Below are 22,554 nucleotides of genomic sequence, written 5' to 3'. Positions count from 1 at the left end.
ACATAAACTCTGACATGTCGCCATGTTAAAACAAAACACCTAAAAAATACATTATTGATGCCTTACTTAGCTAAAAAGTTAATTAAAATAATTAAAAAGAAGATTAGTGAATGATTATGATATTAATGATATATTTAAAAATTAATTAAAATTATAAATAATTGTCGGTCTGGTTTTGCTGGCCTCAGAGATCATGAACGGGCGACACATGATGTCCACGCACACATGCATGGAATATTAATTTACATATTAATCATAATTATATATTATAAAATGCTATACAGCTATGTCATAACTTATAATTAAACAAAATTAATGTGTCGGCACAGTAATTAATTATAGAAAGTTATATGTTATTTTATTAATGTCAACACGTTATGTAAATGTTACTCTTTTTTTTTGAAGTTATAGGTAGGAATATTTTAATGTCCCACACATAAAAATAATAAAATATATTGACAAGTAAATTGGTATACAAAATTTAATATTATTATTATGCAATAAAAAAATTTAGTGGTAAAATGAGAGTTTTATATCATGACTGTGAACAAAGATCTTGTGCAGACATTATAAAAGAGAAGAATATAAGAAACTCGAGTTTTTATGCTAAAAATAAAGAAAGGAAAAAAAAAATGAATATAGTCTCGTATATAAAGAAAGTTACATGGGTCCACACTCTTGCTCTTAATTTGAGAAAGACGAGATTCCAAAGTATATAATATAAGAATGTCTTCCTTAATATGGTGGAGAATGCTAGAGAATCAGTGGATTGATAATGACATACGTTAAATGATGTTAATCGAGTGACAACAACATGGTAATGGTAGACTGGTAGTCGGGCAATAGTGGCCGAATGATGGTGGTCGAATAAAGATGGTCGGGCAGCAGTCATATTACGATATAAAAATCGACAACAATCAAGAAATGATGTCACATGACGACGAATAGGTGATGGTGGATGAACAATGATAATTGTAGTTGCCTATAGTCAAAGTTGCTCCTTTAGGGAAGCTATATTGTTCTTTGAATCTCCAAGCTCTCTCCCACTTCAAGTCCAAGTCCATCTCATATAGAGAATAAAGATCTATTTATAATTTTAATGAGTGACATTTTAGTTATTCAACCAAAGTCCTAAAATACCCCGCCAAATAATATGTGTATTTATTCCTTTTATTATATATCATTCTTTCAACATTTAAGTATTTTAATGATCTTGGAATGAAGTTCTCTTAGGCTTATTAGATTTCCCTCATCAAGATGCTATATTTGACTATAAGTGTGCATAATTTTGAGATCATTTGGCCCTTTAATTACTACCCCAAATATTCTAATAATACTTCAAGTGCTTGATTTGAGTTCATTTTAACTAAAACAATGATTACTTTTTTGTGTCATTGAATTTGTTTCATCAATATATTCAATAAGAGGCCATAGAAGACTTTTAATGAATGAGGTGTTGGATATATAGAGTTAAAGTTAGAATTTGGAATGCCATGACAATGCTCAAGGGAAAGTGGCCATCCTCCTAAAAGCTAGACCTAAAGCACTAATATATTGAAGGAGATTTTGATTGTCTTTTTGAAGGAGGAGTTGGAGTTACATTTATCTATATTAAATTGTTAAAATGGAATGCCACTATAAATATTAACATGTGATGGAAGATATTAAATAAATTCATCAAAAATCTTGACCTATCATAAATTATTTATAAGTATTGCTTAATATTATTAACATATTACTATTATTTATTAGTATTGTTTTTAGACCATTACTCTTTCATGGTTGTGAATGTAACATTGCCCATGGAGTAAAATTCCGACTTGGACTATGTTTAGGATTTAATTTTTTTGGTAAACTTTCTCATATTTGCAGGAAGAGTTTACTAATGGGAATTTTAAAAGTCATTGATAATATATAAAAAGATTTTTAGCATTCTAAGTTTTAGGTAGCATATTTTTATCTAAATATTTATGCTTGAATGTTCCTCACTCGAACATAACAACCACCATAGAAGGCCCCTCCCCAAAAGGTCAGAGTTTATTATATTGGATTCCTTTCTAATAATTTAAGATTGCACGAGTTTAAATCTTCACTAAAGATAGTTCAAACTTAATCATACGATTAAAGAAGCGAGTTACTGATCGATGATAGAAGGTTAATATATTAGTAGGCTTTATCCTTATTGCTTGTAGTATTAAAAGTTCAAACTCCAGAGCTCGAGATACCGGTATTAATAAAAATTATAGCCTATTCATCGAAGCAAAGATTATAAGATATTTCTCTTATTGAAGTCCTTAATATTGTGTCAGCATGACAATGGGTGTATGTGCAAACATATCATGATGTTTGTAGCAGTTTTAGGTAGGTATCTATAATATAGTTAGTTGGTTAAAGACTACTTAATTTATTAAAACAATAATTATTTTCCGTCAAATATTGGGTCTAGCTAGTGAGGCATACCAAAGGTATGTTCGTATTGGCAAGAAATCATCAAGATTCCTAACATAATAAGATAAAGGCTTCATTTGGGACAACTTTTTCATCGCTTTATTTTTCATATTGTAGCCACAATTTCTGTTTAACCATTATATTTTCATTTCTTCTAAAAATTTTTTGTACTAACAAATAACTTTCTTCAATAATTTTAAAAAATTATTTTTTATAGCAGTTTTATAAAGTAGAAAGAAATCTCTCCCAAATGAAGCCTAAATTATAGTCACTTGAATGACAATATTTTTTAAGGATATTGATTTTGTCCTGGTTCATATATTTTTGCTCTTTTACTATATTCTTTAATATAAATATTTTAAGCATACTTACATATGAATTTTGTAGATTTTGTTATATTTATTTTTATTTTTAAAAATTAAAGGAACTACTTTTCAATAATAATCAAAATAAAATTTAAGTTATTTTTAAGGTGCTTTTATTTTTTTAAATGAAAAATCACCTTAATCACTGTCTTATATAATATTCAATTAAAAAAGATACTTATTTATGATATCAACAAATATATTTTTATTTTATATCAAAAGAACATCAAAATAAAATAAAATATAAAAATATAAAATGATACTCAAATAACCTTTTAACTATTTAATTTAGTGTATTAGAATATATATAAGAAATATTTTTTATTTATGTTTTTCTGATTAATTCTAATATAAAAATAGGAAGACAAAACAATTCTGTTATTATTGTGATATCTCTTTCTTAGAAGTGAAATAATATTATTTTTTATTAATCAAATAAAGTTTAAAATTAGAGAGAATGTAAATTTATTGTTTTTGTCATTAAAGTTTTGTTTGGCTCCACAGGAAAAAGAGAAAATGTAATTTATTTATTTCGATTTTAAAAATATAAAAATATATAATGTTGAGAGTGGGATTTGAACCCACGCCCTTTCGGACCAGAACCTTAATCTGGCGCCTTAGACCAACTCGGCCATCTCAACGGATGCTAAAGAGATCTTAAAAACAATATTTATATATAGTTTTAAATTAATTTTCTGCACGTGCTTAACCACTCAAAATTAATCTTTAATTAGATGGAAATAATAGGACTACTGTTACTTAGACCCCAAAACATTGGGGTAGGGAACTTTTAGGCATTCGTTGAGCTTTGCTAATTAAGAAGGATAAGATTATGTTTGTAGGTAGAGATTTGTTTACTTATAAATGCTTTTGTATGTGTGTGTAGAGGAGTGCTTGTCATAAAATTGCGTAGGGGACAAGCAATACACATGTTATATGATGATATTGCATGAGCAATCAAGCCTTTCACAAAGAGACAATAGTACACGTATGATGTAATGCATGCATGACATTGGTGAGAATGTGCATAGAAGATTTATTTATATATTGATATGAAGATACATACAAAGGTGTGTTTTCATACATCAATAGTGAAACTTCTATGTGAGCAATAGAGTTGCATGCATGCATGTCATATGCATACCCAAGCATGTCTGTGCTTCACAATGACAGCAATAATCCATGCCATGAGCATGTGCAAGCACTGTGCGCATAGGTAGCACTCAAGAGACATATGTATATGTGCGTACATAGTTGATGAGCAATGCATGGAGGTGTGAAAATGGCTTGCAAGAATGAGGAATGCTAGTGAAATATGTTTGGGAAAGATATGTATAATCACTTGCGATGTGAGTAAAGTGCACGTAGGCATATCTGTTCATGAAACATATAGAAATGTGCACTGTTGTGTGCATGCCTCAACCAAGATATATGCATGTGAATGTACATGTGGTGATGAGCATAAAAGTTAGATGGTGTTTGGTTGGATGTAATTGCCAATGATGTGAGTGTGTGCTTGACGTTGTGGTGAGAAACTCTCTCAATCTTTTTGGTGATGTAAGACAACAATAACTCTAGTATTTTGGGCATACATTCTTTATAGTGTTATTAGTACATGATGTTAGCGGCTCCCTCTAGTTTAAGAAGTTTAGAGCCTCATTATTGATCTCTAAGTCATAAAATGTATATACACGGCACTTGAACTTTCAATAATATGCATATCCTTATTGATTTGTAAAGCTTACATACTTAAACAACTCAATTGAGATTTAAGTTTCGTTTGGGACGACTTTCTTACTACTTTCTAAAGCAATCTTTTAGCACAAAAAATTATTAAAATAAAAAATGTTATACTAAAAAGCTGATTCATAAAGTAGTAAGAAAGTCGTCCCAAACGAAGCCTTAGTCTCTTCATATGGGATTCATTACATGTTCCATGATATAACACTCATCATCTTTTGTGTCTTTTGGCTTGTCCTTTGTTCTCATGGACATGTTCATGGCTATGATAGACTTGTAAGATCCATCCATTTCCTCAAGTGTCTTCATACTAGGACCAACTTTTTCATAAAATCTTGGAGCCTATTTTATAAAGAAAATATTTTTATACTCAGGACATAAGCTAAGCCAAGAGAGGCATGAAGCTGACTCGTGAGTTGACTTGAGCTTGACTTGATAAATTACCCAAGCTCAATGAGCTAGCAAATCAAACTTGAGCTAGCATTGACACGACTCATTAGCTTACGATCGCACTCATTTAACAATATTAAGTTTAAATGCAATTAAAATATATTAACATTTAAAATTTTAGGTACCAACAACATCAAGCCTTTGTCCCACTATGTGGGGTCGACTACAAGAATCCTTTTTCGCCATTGTGACCGGTAAAAAGTCAAATTCTCATTTAAATTTAAAATTTTAGGTACCAAATTATTAAAAATGTTTGAAAAAATATTTTTCAATTTCTTACATTAAGTCATTTTTTGTTATTTTTTTTTTCTAGTTTCTCATTTTTTATTATTTTAATATAATAGTTGCTTAAATCATAATCATTTTCATTTTTTCATAATAAACAAGTGGGTTCATGAGCCAACTTGAACTCTTAAAATAAAACTCGAACTCGATTAATTAAATCAGGGATGACTCCACTCATTCCACTCCTAGGTCGATGCATAATCAATTTGAGCCATCTTAATCCTACTAATAATTCATATTTTTATATAAAAAAAATTAGATTAAGGTGAATCATTATGCATATAGTAGAAATATTCATAGCAATAAAATAAGAAAGTTTAACGACGTAATTTTATTAAAAAAAATCCAACATAGATGTAAATAAAAAATATTATAAAAGATACCAAATTTTTTGTGTGAAAAACATGAAAAAGGAAGCATAATGGAGTCTTAACTCAGATAAAATTTCAATTATATTAATAGATGCACTCTTTCACTCGGTTATTGAAGACGAGATTACAAGCATATAACACTAGTATGAGAACTTATGATTGTAATAGAGAATGCTAGAGAAGCTGTGAATGATGATGATAGTAGTCATACATTGATAGTTAGATGATGAGGGTCAGGTGACAACGATTAGATACCGGTGGTCGAGCACAAACTGTAGGGACATGATGATTGTCGGTGATCATCGACATTAAATGCAAGTGCATTTACAATTTCAGAATTCAATGATCTCGGACTCATTGGATTTCTCTCATATGTCGAACCACTCATCTTGACTACAAATACACAAGATTTATAGATCCTTTTGATTGCTCAATCAATATAATAAATTTTTTAACTACAATTCAAGTGCTTGATTTCAACTCATTTGAACTCTAGGTCCTATCATTTTTTGTGTCATTCAATTTCTTTCATTGAAATGTTCATTTCAACTATAAATTTGCTAAAATTAGAATTCGGATGGCCTTGACTTTAATTCCAAAATTTTCTAATCCAACTATTGCATTGAGATTCGAGCTTCATCACACACACATACATTATATATATAAATTCACTATTAGAATCATATAAATTGGAACATACTGCATTGTTTTTTTTTCTTCATATTGTAATTGAAAAAATATTAAGCTAAAAAATTATTACTGCTATTAAATTTGGTGAGAATATACCTTTGATGGCAGAGATGAAGACAACAATGAAAACAGTGACATAATGACAAACATCATCAAGGAGGCAGTTTTTAATCCAATAAGAGAATTTATAAAGCTTTTTCATGGAAATTTTGTTGGAACTCCATTGAAATTCTTTTAGAAAATTCCAAAAGATGTTTCCTGTAACTTTTATCATTTTCTTCAAGTGGTTACCCTATTTTGAAACTAAAGAGCAATAAATACTAACTTCTATGTCAAAATTTTTGAAACCCTAATATATAAATTACAAAAATTTATTGAAAACTCAGATCTGCTTGGGATAACTTTCTCACTGTTTATTTTTCAGATAGTAATCATATTTTCTATTTGGTTGTTGTGTTCCTACTTCAAGAAATTTTTGTACTAGAAAGTAGGGGTGTCAATTTCGGGTCACGGGTCGAGTTCGGGTCGAACCCGAAACTGACCCGATACTATTCGGGTCAACCCAAACCCTCAGTTTTCCTGACCTGCTTCGGTTTCGGGTCAACCCGACACGACTTGAATGACCCGTTTCCAACAAAAAATTGCTAGTTTTCTTGTAAAAAAAAACGGGTCTATCTCCTCTTTTTTGGATAAAAAAACGGGTCAAAATTGAGTCAATCTCGAGTTGCCGGGTCAAAATCGGGTTTTCGAGTCAATTTCGAGTCAAAGGGTTAACCCGAACCCGACCCGATTTTTGAAATGTTGAACCCGAACTTGACCCATTTCGGGTTGACCCTAACCCGAAATTTTCGGGTCGGGTTTGAGTAGGGTTTTCGAGTCGTGTCAAATATTGACACCCTACTAGAAAGTTATTTTTTACAGTAGCTTTAAGAAAATTAATTTTCCCACAACAACTTACAAGCACCTTTATAAAAAATTACAGTCATCTTAAACAAACTTTTAGCATCACTATTAGTGTTTATTATAAAACCCTAATATTGCTACTATAATTTTTTATGAAACTTTGACATCAATTTGACTATTGTTCTAGTAATATCAAAATTTTAGGACACCCAACCATGACATTAAATGCTAGGATTTTAAGAACCTGTTGACATTACATTATAAATAAAATCAAAGGAAAATCATAACTTTTATTGCATGTTTTATTATTTGTTTCAATAGTTAAAGCACTGCTAATAAATTCACATAGCCATGTAAATCAATACAAATTATATACCATTTTTGCAAGTTTGATGATGATTAATCATTTTGGTGTCAATACATACATCTTGCTGGCATGAGCAGCAGTTGTGGCAGTCAGTTTCCCCTCAGCAGAAGTAGTTGAATGCTGATAAGATAAAAAAAGGAAATTATTATACATTATGCCTTTGTTTGGGACGGCTTTTTTGTTGCTTCTTAAAGCAGCTTTCTGGTACAAATATTTTAATTTTTATGCTGAAAAGCTGCTTTAAAAAGCAGCAATAAAGCAATCCCAAACGAAGCCTATATAAGCAACTTTAGACAAATAAATGAACATAAAGAAATATTTATTTCCAGAAAAAAAGAGTAAACAAATATCATTTATAGAAATAAACTAATAACTAAAAAACAAAATTTTTTGGTAGAATTTACCTTCCATAGATCACGAGCGCCAACAACAGATGATGAATTCAGACCTATATCAGCAAAGTCTACAGTAATTGATGCCTGAGAAGATCCCCTGTTCCATAGAACTACAGCAACCTTTCCTCCACTGAGAGGACCAGCCCAAACCTTTATAATGATTGGAACAATAATGAGATTTATCAAGTAAAATCTGACTTTTGAGATTTTCTTTCATTTTTGTTCTCTTAACAGGCAGCTTTACTCTAAGACCTATTCACATAAAGCTAGAGAGATTTATCTAATATTATGCGGTAAATCACACTTCAGTACTTTTGCATGGTCTACATGCTTTGTTGAAACAAATGAGTTAGGCTTCGTTTGCGACGACTTTTTTACCGCTTTTTGAAGCAGCTTTTTAATATAAAAATTAAAATTTTTGTATTAAAAAGCTGTTTCAAGAAGCAGTAAAAAAACTGTCCCAAACGAAGCACTAGTTTTTATTTCAGATATAGATTTCCCCTATTCCTATGCTTGAAAAGAACTGTTGATCTAACGAAATTGGAAGGAAGCCAAACCTCAAGGTTGCCGTTAGATTTTACTTTCTTCCCTTGAACTCCAAGTTTATCTATTCTCAAGAAAAAAAGAAGGGAATTCTAATAAATCATAGTTAGCTAGACTTTCTGAATTTACTGTTGTCTGTAAGTGCTAACCTTGGTTAACATCAATGACCTCTGAGTTGCTTAGTATTGCAAGCGTCTCATTGCTCATGAAGCGCACGTCACATCCTATAAGCAAAGGAGCCTGAACAGGTTTCAAGCTTTTTTGATCAATATTTAGAAAGAAAATACAAAAATTTTGCAGCTGAAGAATAGGAACCTTAGCCAATGCCCATATACTGAAATGTGATCGATATTCCTCAATTGTCATGCCACCATTGCCTACTTCAAGCATATCAGGATCTGAAAAACAAAAAAGAAGTAGTATGATTTGAGTTCGACTTTCATCCTCTTATGGAGAATTAAAAGCAGCAGCAGCATATAAATGTCATGGTAATTGGATAAATAGGTTTTTTCTATGCTTAAGTGGGAGGGAAGTTCTGAAATGCAGAGAGGATGTTGCTTGGTCATGAATCTCTAGCGATCTATCTATTCAATATCTTTAGCAACAAATACACAGAGGGTTCATTGATAATGCTGTCGTAAGGTGAATACTGATGAACTTCTATTAAAAATAAAGTTCTAAGAGAGTTTTCTTTCAGAAAAGAATTTTAAAATTATTCATAAAATAGCTTTTCAATAACAAAACACAATTAAGGGAAAGGACAAGCTCAGCCAAATGAATCATTAAGGTTTCGTTTGAGATAGCTTTCTTACTGTTTTATGAAGCAATTTTTAGTAAAAAATTTTTCAAATTTGAAAGTTTGTAATAGAAAACTACTTCAAAAAGCAGTAAGAAAGCTGTCCCAAACAAAGACTAAAGATCAAATAAGTTACCATTCCATCCACCAGGTCCAGCATATGATGCCCATATGTCATTTAGATCGGCTCGCGAAGTCATGCTAAATCATAGGTTCACATAAGAAATAAGCTTAAAAACCAAATTGGAAGAAACCAATGAAACTCTTCCCAAAAAAAAAATTAAATTAAATACAAAATGCAACTAGTACCTGTCCCAGCTGTCTTCAATGTCACCTGTTGTCCTCCAGCTATTTCCTACACTGCCAGCCCAGGTTGCTGGGTCTTCTTGCCCCCTATGCAATTTTAATGCAGGATTAATGGATATAAACAAGCTGGAAGAAGACATAAACTTCAATTTATTTCACGCACACAGCAATGACAGAGTAAATTATATTTTCTATACATATTATGATTCTTATCCTTATCAATCTCGATCAAATAAAAAGATGCCATGGATAGTTATGGTTGTTAGAAAAGCTTATTGTTTCTGAACAACTTGTCTTTGGCGTGCTGATGGCTTAAATTCGTTAAGGAGTCAAGATTAAATAAGATTTTCTACTTCTTTACCGAACTAGTCCAACTCAAGCAAGAACCACTTCATATTTTTTGGCTCGATAGGAGCTCAATTCACACACCACATATACTCTAAAACTCATGAACACATGTTTGAAGTTCTATGCTGCTTAAAAGATATCAATACAACAACAAACAAACAACAACAACAAGTCTTTATCCCACTATGTGGGGTCGGCTACATGAATCATTTTTCTCTATTGTATCATGTGAAGAGTCAAATTTTCATCTAAATCTAATAAAGAAATGTCATTTCTAATATTTTATAACGAATTCTTTTTAGGTCTAACTCTACCTTTCTTAACATACGTCAAATCTAATACATCTACTTTCCTAACCAGGTCATCGGAAGGCCGCCGTTTTATGTGACCAAACCATCTAAGACGACTCTCTCTAATCTTATCTTCCACTGGAGCTACTCCAACCTTTTTACTTACATGCTCATTTCATAACCTGTCTCTAAGAGTAAAGCAACTCATCCATCTGAGCATCCTCATCTCTACAACACTTAACTTAATATTATGCTTCTCTTTTAATGGCCAACATTCTACATCATAAAGCATTGCAGGTCTCACTATCCTCTTATAGAATTTTCCATTAAGTTTGAGAGGGACTTTTCTATCACACAACAAGCCTGATGCATTTCACCATTTCAACCATCCAATTTGAATTCTACTAATAATATCCCCATCTATTTCACCATCACTATGAACAATAGAATCAAGATATCTAAAATGTGTACTCTTATTAATGACTTGATTGCCCAAAGTTACAATTCCCCAACTAGATCTATTATTACTAAAAGTACACTCCATAAAAATCAAAATATTTTTCACATAATTGGATTTCTCAAACAAAAAAAAGTTGATCCATTTGATAGTCATTGATTTGGCTTACCATTCGTTTTTGACACAATGATAAATGAGCCTAATACGAGTTAAAGAACTTGAGTCTGTTTGCATCCAGCTTGATATTTAAATTAACCAAGTTGAACAGGACCCAAATTCATTCACATTCAGCTCATTAACACCTTAGCTATACTGAAAATAAGCATCAAGTTTAGCTTATTCAGCTCATAGGATCTAGTCAAAAAATTCTATTCATTCCTGTAAGAATGCAAGTTTAGTTGCCTGAAGAAGCAAACCATTGTGGCAAAATTCATCTAGTTGCTTGAAGTTAAATTGTTTAGGGAAGGACATATTAACAGGCATACCATTCACATAGAGAAAAGAAGATGCTCCTTCCTGATTTCAGAAGAGCCTGGCTCATATTCTTGTACCTATTTCAATTTGGAAGCAATTTTCAAAGACGTCAGAAATTCAAGTTACAATTTTCTATTCAAGCTTTCTGAGTACCATTTTTTGTACTGAAATGGGAAGGACTGGCATTGTATCAAATCAGCATAGACTTGCAAGCATTTGCATTAAGATGCGAAGCATATTACCTTCCTTTCAGATTAACATTCTGATTGTTGCAGTTGTCATATTTCAAATAGTCCACTTCCTTTGAGAAGAAGAAAGATAAAGTCAGTCAAAAGAATCAGTACTAAGAAAATCATAATCCCATCATTCAATGCTGAAAAAAATATGCTGCCTTGGGTTAATAGTTTTGGCCATTTTTCTAACATATAAAGCCTGGAATCATGTTTCATGCTTCTATGGATATAATTGTGCCGATGCTATGCTTTTGTTGTACTATATGAAATGAAGGTTTTGTTTGTGATGGCTTTTTTGTTGCTTCTTAAAATAGCTCTTTAGTAAAAAATTAAATTTTTTATACTAGAAAGCTGCTTTAAGAAGCAACAAGAAAGTCATCCCAAACGAAGCAGAAGTCAAACTCTTACACACAAATATGAATTGCTGAACGAGTAAGAAATGCGTGCATAAAATAGTATTTTCAAATATATTTGTATATAATCAAAACTGTTCGTGAAAAAAATTATCAGGAGAAGAACGGAACCAACTAAATTCTTAATATCAATCGATCATACCCATGAAGCAAAGGTATTGGCATCTTGCTCCTCATGTCCTAGTGATCCTGGCATAGTCTTCGAGCATGTTTGTGTCCTGAATATTTAAAAAACACATAACAGTTTGTGTTGTGGCAGTGCTCAAAAAGCAATAACATAACATTGTTTGATTTGTATAGAACTAAGCATCAGAAAGTGATTGCGTTAGAAGAGAGGCCTTAAAATTTTACCCTGCATCACTGTAGATTCCAAGCTTGAGACCCTTTCCATGAACATAGTCTGCAAGAGACTTAATGCCTGAGGGGAATGTTGATGCTTTTGGGACCAAATTACCCTGTAACAGAACAGACAAATGTAGACAGTACTGACAAGCAGGATTATTAAATTTAAATTATGGGTTGAAAACTGTAATCATACAAGTCATATGGTTGAAATCTGAGCAGGAATCCTTTTTCTCATTCAATTATAATCATACAACAACAACAACATCAAGTCTTTATCCCACTACGTGTGGTTGGCTACACGAATCCTTTTTCTCATTAAATTTTTTTTACTTATTAATGAAAGAGAGGGAGTGTATGGTTCCCCCTCATTTGCATTTAGATAGTCAGCTGAATCTATACAACTATATTGCTAAACTGGATGGACCAAAATCGGCTATAACTGAACTAATAATGACAAGGTATTGTAAAATCAATCTTACACAATCAATGAGCTATTATAAAACAAAAGGAAACCATGCTGTAGCCATGGTGCAATATATTTCCTTCTTGCTCTTTTGTACCATTGGGTAGGGAATGCTAAGGAACATAGCATTTCAAAGGCAGACTACCTCACTTTCCCAATTTCTCCTAGACAATACTTCAAACTATCTAGAGTTTGTATTATGGGGGATCGAGATCTCCTGTTGGCATAAGCCCACATGATTAATTACAATATAGACCCGAAGCCCAAGACTCTCTCGTTGCACTCTAAATTCATGGTTGTAAGATGGGTTTATATATAGCAAATGGATGGCTAACTCAATCAAATCCAATAATTTTGTCATCCTTGATCAATTGATGGGTCAGTACAAACAACAGAGGTTGGGAGGCCACATCATCTAGGGAGTTCAATTAGTAGCAGTGAATCACCTTCTATCAGATATTCTAAATCGACTGGGGTGAAAGATACTCTCTTCATCAAGCACAAGCCAGCAAAAATAGAAAACATCGAACTTTCAAAGTGGGTGATTTAGTTTGGATTAAGCAGGGAAAGGAACGATTTGCACCTGGCCCTTATAGCAAATTAAAACCAAAAGCTGATGGACCTTTTCGCATTATCAAATTCATAAACAATGCTTATCAACTAAAACTGACGATGATTATCAAATTTCTACTACCTTCAACATTTGAGACTTAACCTCTCATTATGAAGTAGTATCAGATTTCGATTATGACGAAGCCTCTCCAAGCCGGGGAGAATGACGCAGGCTTTGACCAGTTTGATGCAATCTTGGACAAGTTTAATAGCTGACCAGACCTATTCATTTATTATTGTCCTAAGCTTATAAATAGAAGATGCTTAACCCTTGTAAATCAGATTTTGGGTTTTGCATGAATAGCTAGAGCTATTCTTTTTCTATATCATGGATTCTTCCAAGTGATGGCCTACTCGATCTCCTTCCAATTGTCAGTTATCATCCCAGCAAGGTGAAGGAGCTCTCGCGCCACCTCTTCCTCTTGCCAAGAGGTTGTCCGCCCTTTCTATTCCAGCCTCCAATCTCTACCACTCCTGCAGGTGGGCGTTTTTCTCCTTCCACTAGTCTAGAAGTGCAGTCCAGCATCCAAGAAGGGTGTCGTCTTCTTCCAGTAGCCTACTTGTGGGCTACTATACCTTTTCCAAATGATCCAAATAGCAAAGTCTTGATGTCCACTTCCTGGTTCTCCAAACAACTACTTTTGCCCAATTTCAGCCGCTATCCCCTTCTTCCAGCTCAAGAAATCTGCAACAAAGATTCATCTAAATCTTCTTTTAGCATTCAAGAAGGCCTATATTGTTAGTTCTAGGTTATTTGTCTTTTTTTTTTAATCTTGTACAACTATTTCGGTGTCAGTATTCGTCCCTAGTCCACAACAACTCTTCACCCAAGGGACTTGGCATTTATCCCTAAGAACCCCCTTCACATGCTTGTCTTAGATACCAACTCTCCTAGGACACTCTCCCTTGAAGACACATCCAAGGTACTCACAAGAGGCCTTGTCAGGGATAACGGGCCATGTACAATCCAATTGAGTACACCATTCACATTATGCATTATTTTTTCATTTTTTTTCAAAATGTAGACTTTCCTATAATCCTATAATCTTTGAGCTACTTTCTTACTCTCCACACTTGTTGATTTTCTCACTAGGTTCTCTCGCTCGGCCAAAATCTATTAATAGGGTTACGTTTTGCCAATGGAAAATTTTGGATCCAGCAAAATATATTATATTCCTCTATTTGGTTGGATTTAGTTAGAAATCAATATGGATTTAAATTCAATAAAAACATCAAAATCTATAAAAAAGTGATGATTTCATCTTCACAGTCAAAAAGAGTGTAAATAAAATTATCACTTTCAAAAATATAATGATACGAAGGCAGCAACCCTAACAGCAGAACTGGATCAGCCGATTTAGTTACCTTCTGCCCAGGTGGGTTAGCGAGCGAAAGGGGAGGCCAGGCAGTTGATTTGGTAGGGTCTAGCAAGAATCTAATTACTTATGTTAGGAGGGGAATAATTAGGAAAGGAATTTCCTAGTTTAAATTCAAATAAGAGAAGGAATTAATTAACGCAGCAAGGTTAAATTAGGAGGAAAATATATTTGGAAAGGGGGCTGTTTTAGGAGAGGTGGGAGAGCTAATTTAAGGCGAATTTTAGGGTTTATTTTGTTTTATGCAAAATTTGAGTTGTGTTCGCTAGAATTTTCTTTTGTGTGAGGGCTTCCTAGCGACGTCTAGGTTTAGCTAGAGAGACGATCTACCTCTTATTTGTAGATCATTATATCTTAATTTTGTATTGGAGCATTAATAAAAAAATTGTCCCTTATTTCTCAATTAGTTGCTGTTTTTGTTGTGCTATCTCGTGTTTTCACCTAAGGCATATCATATAACTTCTATGTACAAACATCAAATGAACCCTAAACGCAATTCAATTTAACTAATAAATTTTAGCAAATGTAATCATAAAAGCAATTGGATTTACCTAATAAATATTAACAAAATGTATTTTTCATTAATAATTCCAAACCAAATCCTCATTAAAAATAAGAAGAAAAAATTGGGGGTTGGTGGGGCTTGCAAAAACTCAAGTTCTCGTTAACCAAATAAAACAAGAAAAAATATGTTTTTCTTCACTTGATTTCTCCTCAACCAAACAAGTGAGTGAAAACAAATTTCAATTCAATAATTTTACCATTTAATTTTCCTTTATTTCCTCTCTTTCAATTCTTTCCAACAAAATAGAGGTAAAAAAAAAAGACCGGCCAAAGTTGCAAACAAGAAATAAAGTAAAAAAATCCCTCAATTTCTCCTCAACCAAACCAGTAAGTGAAAAGTAATGTTAATTCAAATCTTTTAACATTTCCTTGATTTTTTATTTCCTCTCTTTCAATCCATTCAAAACAAACACTAGCTAAACAAATAAATAGAGGAGCTAGAGTTGCATACCTGGGAATCTCTATTTGATTCACCCCAACAATCATCTGATAGAAATTGAATGATTAATCAATCAGAGATAAATGATTGAGAACTAGAAGTATTTTCTTTATTAAATACCTATATTTATGTACTTGTAGCCCAATGATGATAGACCAGTCGAGACCATGGAATCAGCTACACCATTAAATAAAATTATTTAATGAAAATGAGTACTATGATTGTGTTTCATTTAAGTTTATGTAGGAAAAAAAAACTGCTAATACAATGGAGTTCTTAGACATTATATTTGTTTTGCGAGCCCTGAGGTTGGATTTGAATGTAAACAATGAAACATAATTATAACATTATCCCCATTATTATGAATTCCAATAATAATTTAAATGGCCTTTCATTTCTCCTTTCACATACGACCCTTGAAATTTAGAAACTAAACTATCTTTATTAGATCATAAAAAAATATTCAAGGAATATGTTAATGCCTCGACAATGGAGATCCAGCAACTAGGCAAGTAGAGGCCACAAGGCCATTTAACCGACTGTTCCAACTGTGATTTGCCCCTACCCAAAACTTAGTTTTAGGTTGAAATTATAAAGTTTGGCCATTAGCGTATAATGTTCCACATAATTCCCCTTTAATTCACACTCTCACATGTGGCATCATAGATGATGATTTGACTGCAACTAAGAGGTTCATGTATTTTGTAGCTCTCTTAGGTAATAGTGGCCCTCAACTACAGTCAAGTAAGGTTCAATAACAAATAGCTCATATAACAACAACGCATAATTGAGTAGTCCCAAAAATAATATTTACTTAAGATTTACAATTGATGGTCAGGTCCAATTAAAATATAAAATAACTTTTTTATATCATTACATGATTAGGCCTGACCTTTAGTTGAGGCTATTTCTTATGACCAATTTTGCTACCATTTGCAAGTGCAGCCACAACCAGCTAAAATCAGAGCCACAATCCTTAATCAACATTTTTTTCTTTCCCTTTCCAATTTTGTTGTCTCTATAACCCTCCCTACAATGAATCCAAAAATACGAATCTATGCCAACCATGACCTGCATTCAACCGCCAACAACCTCACTCCTCCAACACAACCCCACATCTGAATCACTAATGGCCACAAACTACAATGCTTCAACAATCTCTCCAGTGCAATCCTTCTAACGACCACACACATGAATTGACATCAATCGCGTTCCTTCAGACACTCTACTTGTACTGCCAATGATAGCACACCTCAGGAGCAACTACACATCCGAATTGATAATGACTATGACTATGAACCTCTAGTGACCCCTTCAATGTGACCTTCTTTGGCAAGCACAAGCCTCTAGTGACCATGCATTCAAATCCCACCAACATGCTTTGTGTCTGGAAGGAACTTAATTCAAAACCTAGAACCTAATATATTAACTATAATTTAGCATTATTTAGGTATGCTTGGATAGAAATTGTATTTAATAATGTGTATCATTATCTGGATATTTAATTTTGAGTTTATGATTATATTAAACTAACTAAGATGAGTTAGGTGTAAAGTTGGATAAACCATATGTCATGGTTTCTTTAAATATGGAGAATCTTGTTATCAATCAAGTTCAATACATAATAGATGCATGAAAACAATATTGAAAATAGGATTTGAATGGAATCTTCTTCATGACATGTTAAATTGATGTCACTTTGTTAGGATCAAGCTCATGTTAATAAGATAACTAATATTAAATAATGTTTCATATTTTAACAGTTAAGAGTTAATTTAACTAAGTGTGCCAATATGACAAAACAAAGTTATCAAAGGAATACAATATGGGAAAAACTAAGCGTATTGGTGACAGTTCCTTCTGAAATATTCATTCAATTGACTAGCTCTATTGAACGCACTCAACCCACATCACCATCTACATGATATAGACTATAAGTTTACTCATACTCATTAACTATCAAGACACTAATCAATATATGAATATTTGTTGTTAAGAGGTGATATTTATAGACTCCCCATTAATGATGAAGGTAAATGTCCAATCATTAAGGAATGCAATGATTAATCGCATTATGGTTCAACTTCAACCATGTCTTATTATTCTTCATACTTTTGTAATAATCCTTGCTTGCCAATTGCTACTTCTTTTTATTAATGTATAAGATATGGGCTGTGATAGTGAACGTATATCATTGTCCAGACAATAATGATACCTATTATATGATTTTATTAATGATGTATGGCAGTTTCTAAATTTTTTATTCAGACAAGTTATGAATGTATCATTAAATAAGGTTAAATATTCATATTTTTGTAATGTGATAACAAATATTTTTATACATATGATGATTGCACAATTAATCTCTATCAGAAAGTGTTCATTAGAAGACATTCAATCAAATAAGTCAACGCAAATCATTGATTAAGAGAAATATTTGCTTGGAGTCGACATCATAAGATGCAATTGATCCTGAATCTCATATTAATAGGTTAAAAAATCAATATAGTCCACTAGCTGGTGAATAATATATGGTTGATATTTACAGTTATAAAATTAAAGAAGCGTTAAATAAAGAAGCAGCAATGTTTTACGCTATAGTAGTAAATGTTGAACTTCCATGAGAAAGTTGCAAGTGACATTCAAAGTTATCAATAGATGCTCATTTGATGAACTATAAACTTGATTTAATGTTTATAATGTTTGTCATGATTGTTATTTTTCATTATTACAAAGGATGAGAAATTAAAAAGTGAAATGTATCTAACTAGAAAAAAAAGATTCAAGGAATATGGCCAAAGGTTGAGAAAATTGATATCTATGGAAATAACTATATACTATTTTACAAAGATAAAATTCATTTATTAGAATGCATTGTATGTGGGCACCCTAAATATAAGCTAAAGAAAATATTCGGGTGTTTGATGCAATCTTGTGCCGTATAAGGTTCAACAATACTTTCCATTGACTTCAAGGCTTCAAAGTTTATATATGTGATATAAGACTTTATAGTATATGATTTATCATGCAATGAACAAGTATTGAGGGCATGTTGACATATCCCTTAGGCGGTAAAGCTTGGAAACACTTTGATCGTATATATCCATCATCTAGTTCAAATATGTGCAATGTTTAACTCTAATATATATATATATATATATGAATGGATTCAATCCTTTTGTGCAATCAAGTATTTCATATATATGTTGGCCGGTATTTGTTGTTGCATATAACTTATTATATGCATGATCCAATCTTTTTATCATTAATCATCCTTAAAACAATAAGTCCAATAAGAAAATTCAATGTCTCTCTAGGATTGTTGATTGATGAGCTGAAACAAAAAATGGAATGAAGGAGCACCTACTTGTGATAAATGTAAGAAATGGAACTTTTAATGAAAGTTATTATCATGTGAACCACTTCATGTCATGTTATGTTGGTGGGGTACTCATGGGAAATTAGCATTACCAAAAATATAAGGACAAATTCAAAAAATGTGTTATTGAATCGGATTATCATCCTCAAATCTTTCGAGAAGAAGTATTTCGAAAGGTATCTAAATTACCTTAAATTATATATGGTACAAGCAATTGTCATATTTTTGATTTAGCAACAAACATAACTGAATAAAGAGGTCTTTTAAGAGTTTTGATATTAATGTTTGTGCAATATTAATTGTTTCAATTATATTTGTGCTCAAAATTTTCAATTATACAAATTTTATCATGGCTCTAACTCTTTGTATTTACGTATAATTTACTTTCCTATGGCATTTATTGCCTTGGGTGCTCTAATTTCTCAATAATGTAAGTTATAAAATATCATGGGCTCTAACTCTTTGTATTATATTTAGTTGAATTTATTCATACAATACTGATGGTTTTGATTTTGCTTGTATTCTAGCTTTTTCATCATATAAATTTAAAAATCATGACTCTAAGTCTTTGCATTTATATTCTGTCATTTATTTACAATGTCAATGATGTAATATTTCATCATTTGATTAATTTCTATGCAAATATGCAAAGGATTAGAATTTGTGGTAGTGGTTGGGTCTCATAGAAACATGAGGGGAGGCAATTTGGCTCTTCAAGCCAAGTAGATGTTGGTCCTCTAGTTCACAGAGCGAAAGTCAATCAAATCATCACCCATATATGATGAGATCACTCAAAAAATTAATGTCCCTTCTAAAATATTTTAAATTATTTCAATAACAATATAATATCAAATCCTTGATAATCATACTTCTTTAGCTCTATTAATAATATGGTAGTGAGGACATCAGTGAAAAACCTTAAGGATAACTTCAAGCTTCCTTTTCTATAAGGGCTCACATCCACCCCAATCTTGAGTTATAGTGACACAGCATAGTGAGTGGGATATTGATAAATGACAATTGATTGTTCCAAAAAGAAAAAAAAAAGTTTTAGAGAGTGATGGCGGTATGTACAGCACCCACGTGAGAGAAATACTTGTTCAGTCATATAAAAATATTAAATTTAGCATCACATCAGATAATTTACCAGACCATCCATGCCGACTTTGACTTAGTTCGCAGTGGTTAATATGAAGAATTGAAAATTCATCGGTAGGGAAAAGCAGCTTGACATTGGTGTTGAGTGTCAACTATAAGCACGATTTAGCGTGAGAAAAAAGTTGAAAATTTATATCAATTAATCTCACTCCACACACACACACAGACGGAAATATCCCCATTCATAATATATTCAATCAAACTGAAATTGATCAAACTAGTTACGTGTTCCAATATCATAAGCAGTAGATTCTAGACATTGTTAAGCTTCATTTCACAAACAACGGAAGCAAACAAGAGAGCTCGCTCCAGAAACAGATCACAAGAGCAAGAAAGGGAAACTGTGAGAGCAAGGAGAGAAAATAAAACACCCAGAGAGAGAAAGAGAGAGGCGGAGAGAGAGAGAGAGAGAGAGAGAGAGAGAGAGTTGTACCAGTTTCCCTAATCAATTTCTCATCGATGCTGCACTGAAAATGATTCCAGCTATTCCACCTATACCATTACTCAAACCAAATCAAACAAAAGAAACAGAAAGAGTAATCAATCAAACAAGAAAGTATCCGGAAAATAACGCATAACGTACCCCATCGGTGGAGTTCGGCCAAGGCCATTATCCAAAACAAGCCTCCCCCTGCTCGCCTCTGCCGCCAACCGCCGCCCATCGACGGAGACCTCCAAAAGCATCAGCGCAACCCAAATGACCGCTACGGCCGTCGGGCCGTGCACTGCCCGCCTCGGTCCATCCATAATCTTTGGCTAATAATCGCGTTGGGTGTGGATGAACGGAGGGGTCGTCGGAACTTACACGAAGCGGCGGCGACTGGCAATATGAGAAATAAATAATAGCACCGCACACAACCGTAGCGAAAATGATTGAACCGTCCAAATTTTTGAAGTTTTAAATAATTTACAGAATCCGGCAGATTTTGTTCGTAATATATAAAAATACAAACATATTTAATTCAAGAGGAAGGTATTACTGCCATAAATATGTAAATAAATTTATACAAAATAATATTTGAAAGGAGAAAAATATTTTACATTTTTTATTGAAGGAGTGTTTTTAACTTTTTAATATCTTACATTTTTACATATTTTCTTAAAAAGTTTTTATTGATTAATATGGCATGAGGATTTTTATATCTTTTCTAAGTATAATTTTTATTATAAATCAATAGTAAGATATTTGATACAAATTACAAGATTGATAGGTTCTTAAAAAATAACTTGAATGTACATTCAAATTTTCTAGAATTAAATTCAAAATTAACTTGACTCAAATTTTAATAAATTTATATTTATATTTAGTGTCTCAAGACAATCTCATTAGAAACAAAAGCGATTCGATCTAACTTTAAAGGAGCCCAAATCAAGCAATTGAAGTGGAATTGAAAACTTTGGGACATTGATCGAATGACCAAATAATCTTTAAATTTCACATGCTTATAGTAAAATTGAGCATCACACTGAGATGAATCCAATGAGCCAAAAAGCCTTTAGTTTTGCATTGTTATAGCACTTAAATGCTTAAAGAATGATCTATGATCTATGAAATCAATAAGAGACATTTGATACTATGGGACAACTCCCATACCATGAGACTCGTTTAATCTCCACGATGAAATAGGTAATGAATAGTTTATCGCTACCAACATATTTTCCAATCAAGGGGACGAACTCTATTTATAGCAAATGATAAACAATAGTGAAATCATTTCAACTAGATCACATCACATGATTTTTGCCTTTTTGGATTTTTCATGTAAAAACTTCGGTGTCTCTTGCAACTCCTCTTTTATATATGTATGTGTTTGATCTTTACATGAAGCTAACACATTAATTTACCTCTCTATCATAAAAAATGTTCTAGCACATAATAGTTTTATGTCAACTATGAGAAATGATTCTTGACAAGGGGCAGCTCATGCTACAACCTCAAAAAGTCATTTATGTCAATGCCCCTAGCATGGTTATAGCCAGGGGTGTCAATATTTGACACGACACAAAAACCCGACCCGGAAAATTCGGGTTGAACCCGACCCGATTTCAAAACGGGTCGGGTTCGGGTTCCAGAAATTGACCCGTTTAAAAAATGGGTCGGGTTCGGGTTGACCCGGCGGGTTGCCGGGTTAACCCGCCAACCCGTTTAATTTAAATAAATTCGAAATTCCGCCCCCTGCCCGAATTGGTGAATCCCGATTCCCGCGTGACCGGCTGGCTGCCCTGCTGCCCGCGGTCCGGCTTCGAGCTTCCCCCCGCGTGACCGCTGCCCGCGGTCCGGCTGCCCGCGGTCGTTTCGTTCGCGACTTCGCGTCAAGCCGTCAAATGTCAATCATGGCATCGC

General features: G+C 32.8%; 1 protein-coding gene and 1 non-coding gene across 2 annotated transcripts; both read right to left on the bottom strand.

The window, feature by feature from the left end:
* Window positions 1-3,373: 3,373 nt before the first annotated feature.
* Window positions 3,374-3,454, bottom strand: TRNAL-AAG. Its single transcript has one exon. It is a non-coding gene; the product is annotated as a tRNA-Leu (tRNA).
* Window positions 3,455-7,522: 4,068 nt separating this feature from the next.
* Window positions 7,523-21,088, bottom strand: LOC110094537 (alpha-galactosidase). The gene is made up of 15 exons (XM_020819796.2): window positions 20,794-21,088; window positions 20,644-20,702; window positions 15,794-15,850; window positions 15,686-15,720; window positions 12,226-12,329; window positions 12,017-12,092; window positions 11,471-11,529; window positions 11,240-11,305; window positions 9,663-9,746; window positions 9,490-9,554; window positions 8,873-8,955; window positions 8,707-8,797; window positions 8,572-8,621; window positions 8,024-8,164; window positions 7,523-7,739 (listed from the first exon to the last, which is right to left on the bottom strand). Exons 1-15 carry the CDS (start codon window positions 20,955-20,957, stop codon window positions 7,656-7,658), a joined length of 1,218 nt encoding a protein of 405 aa, XP_020675455.1. The 5' UTR covers window positions 20,958-21,088; the 3' UTR covers window positions 7,523-7,655.
* Between the last annotated feature and the right edge of the window lie 1,466 nt (window positions 21,089-22,554).

The sequence above is a fragment of the Dendrobium catenatum genome, unplaced genomic scaffold (genome assembly GCF_001605985.2).
Source record: "Dendrobium catenatum unplaced genomic scaffold, ASM160598v2 fragScaff_scaffold_243, whole genome shotgun sequence".
NCBI classification, from domain to species: Eukaryota; Viridiplantae; Streptophyta; class Magnoliopsida; order Asparagales; family Orchidaceae; genus Dendrobium; species Dendrobium catenatum.
This window is presented reverse-complemented; position numbering and strand designations above follow the sequence as displayed.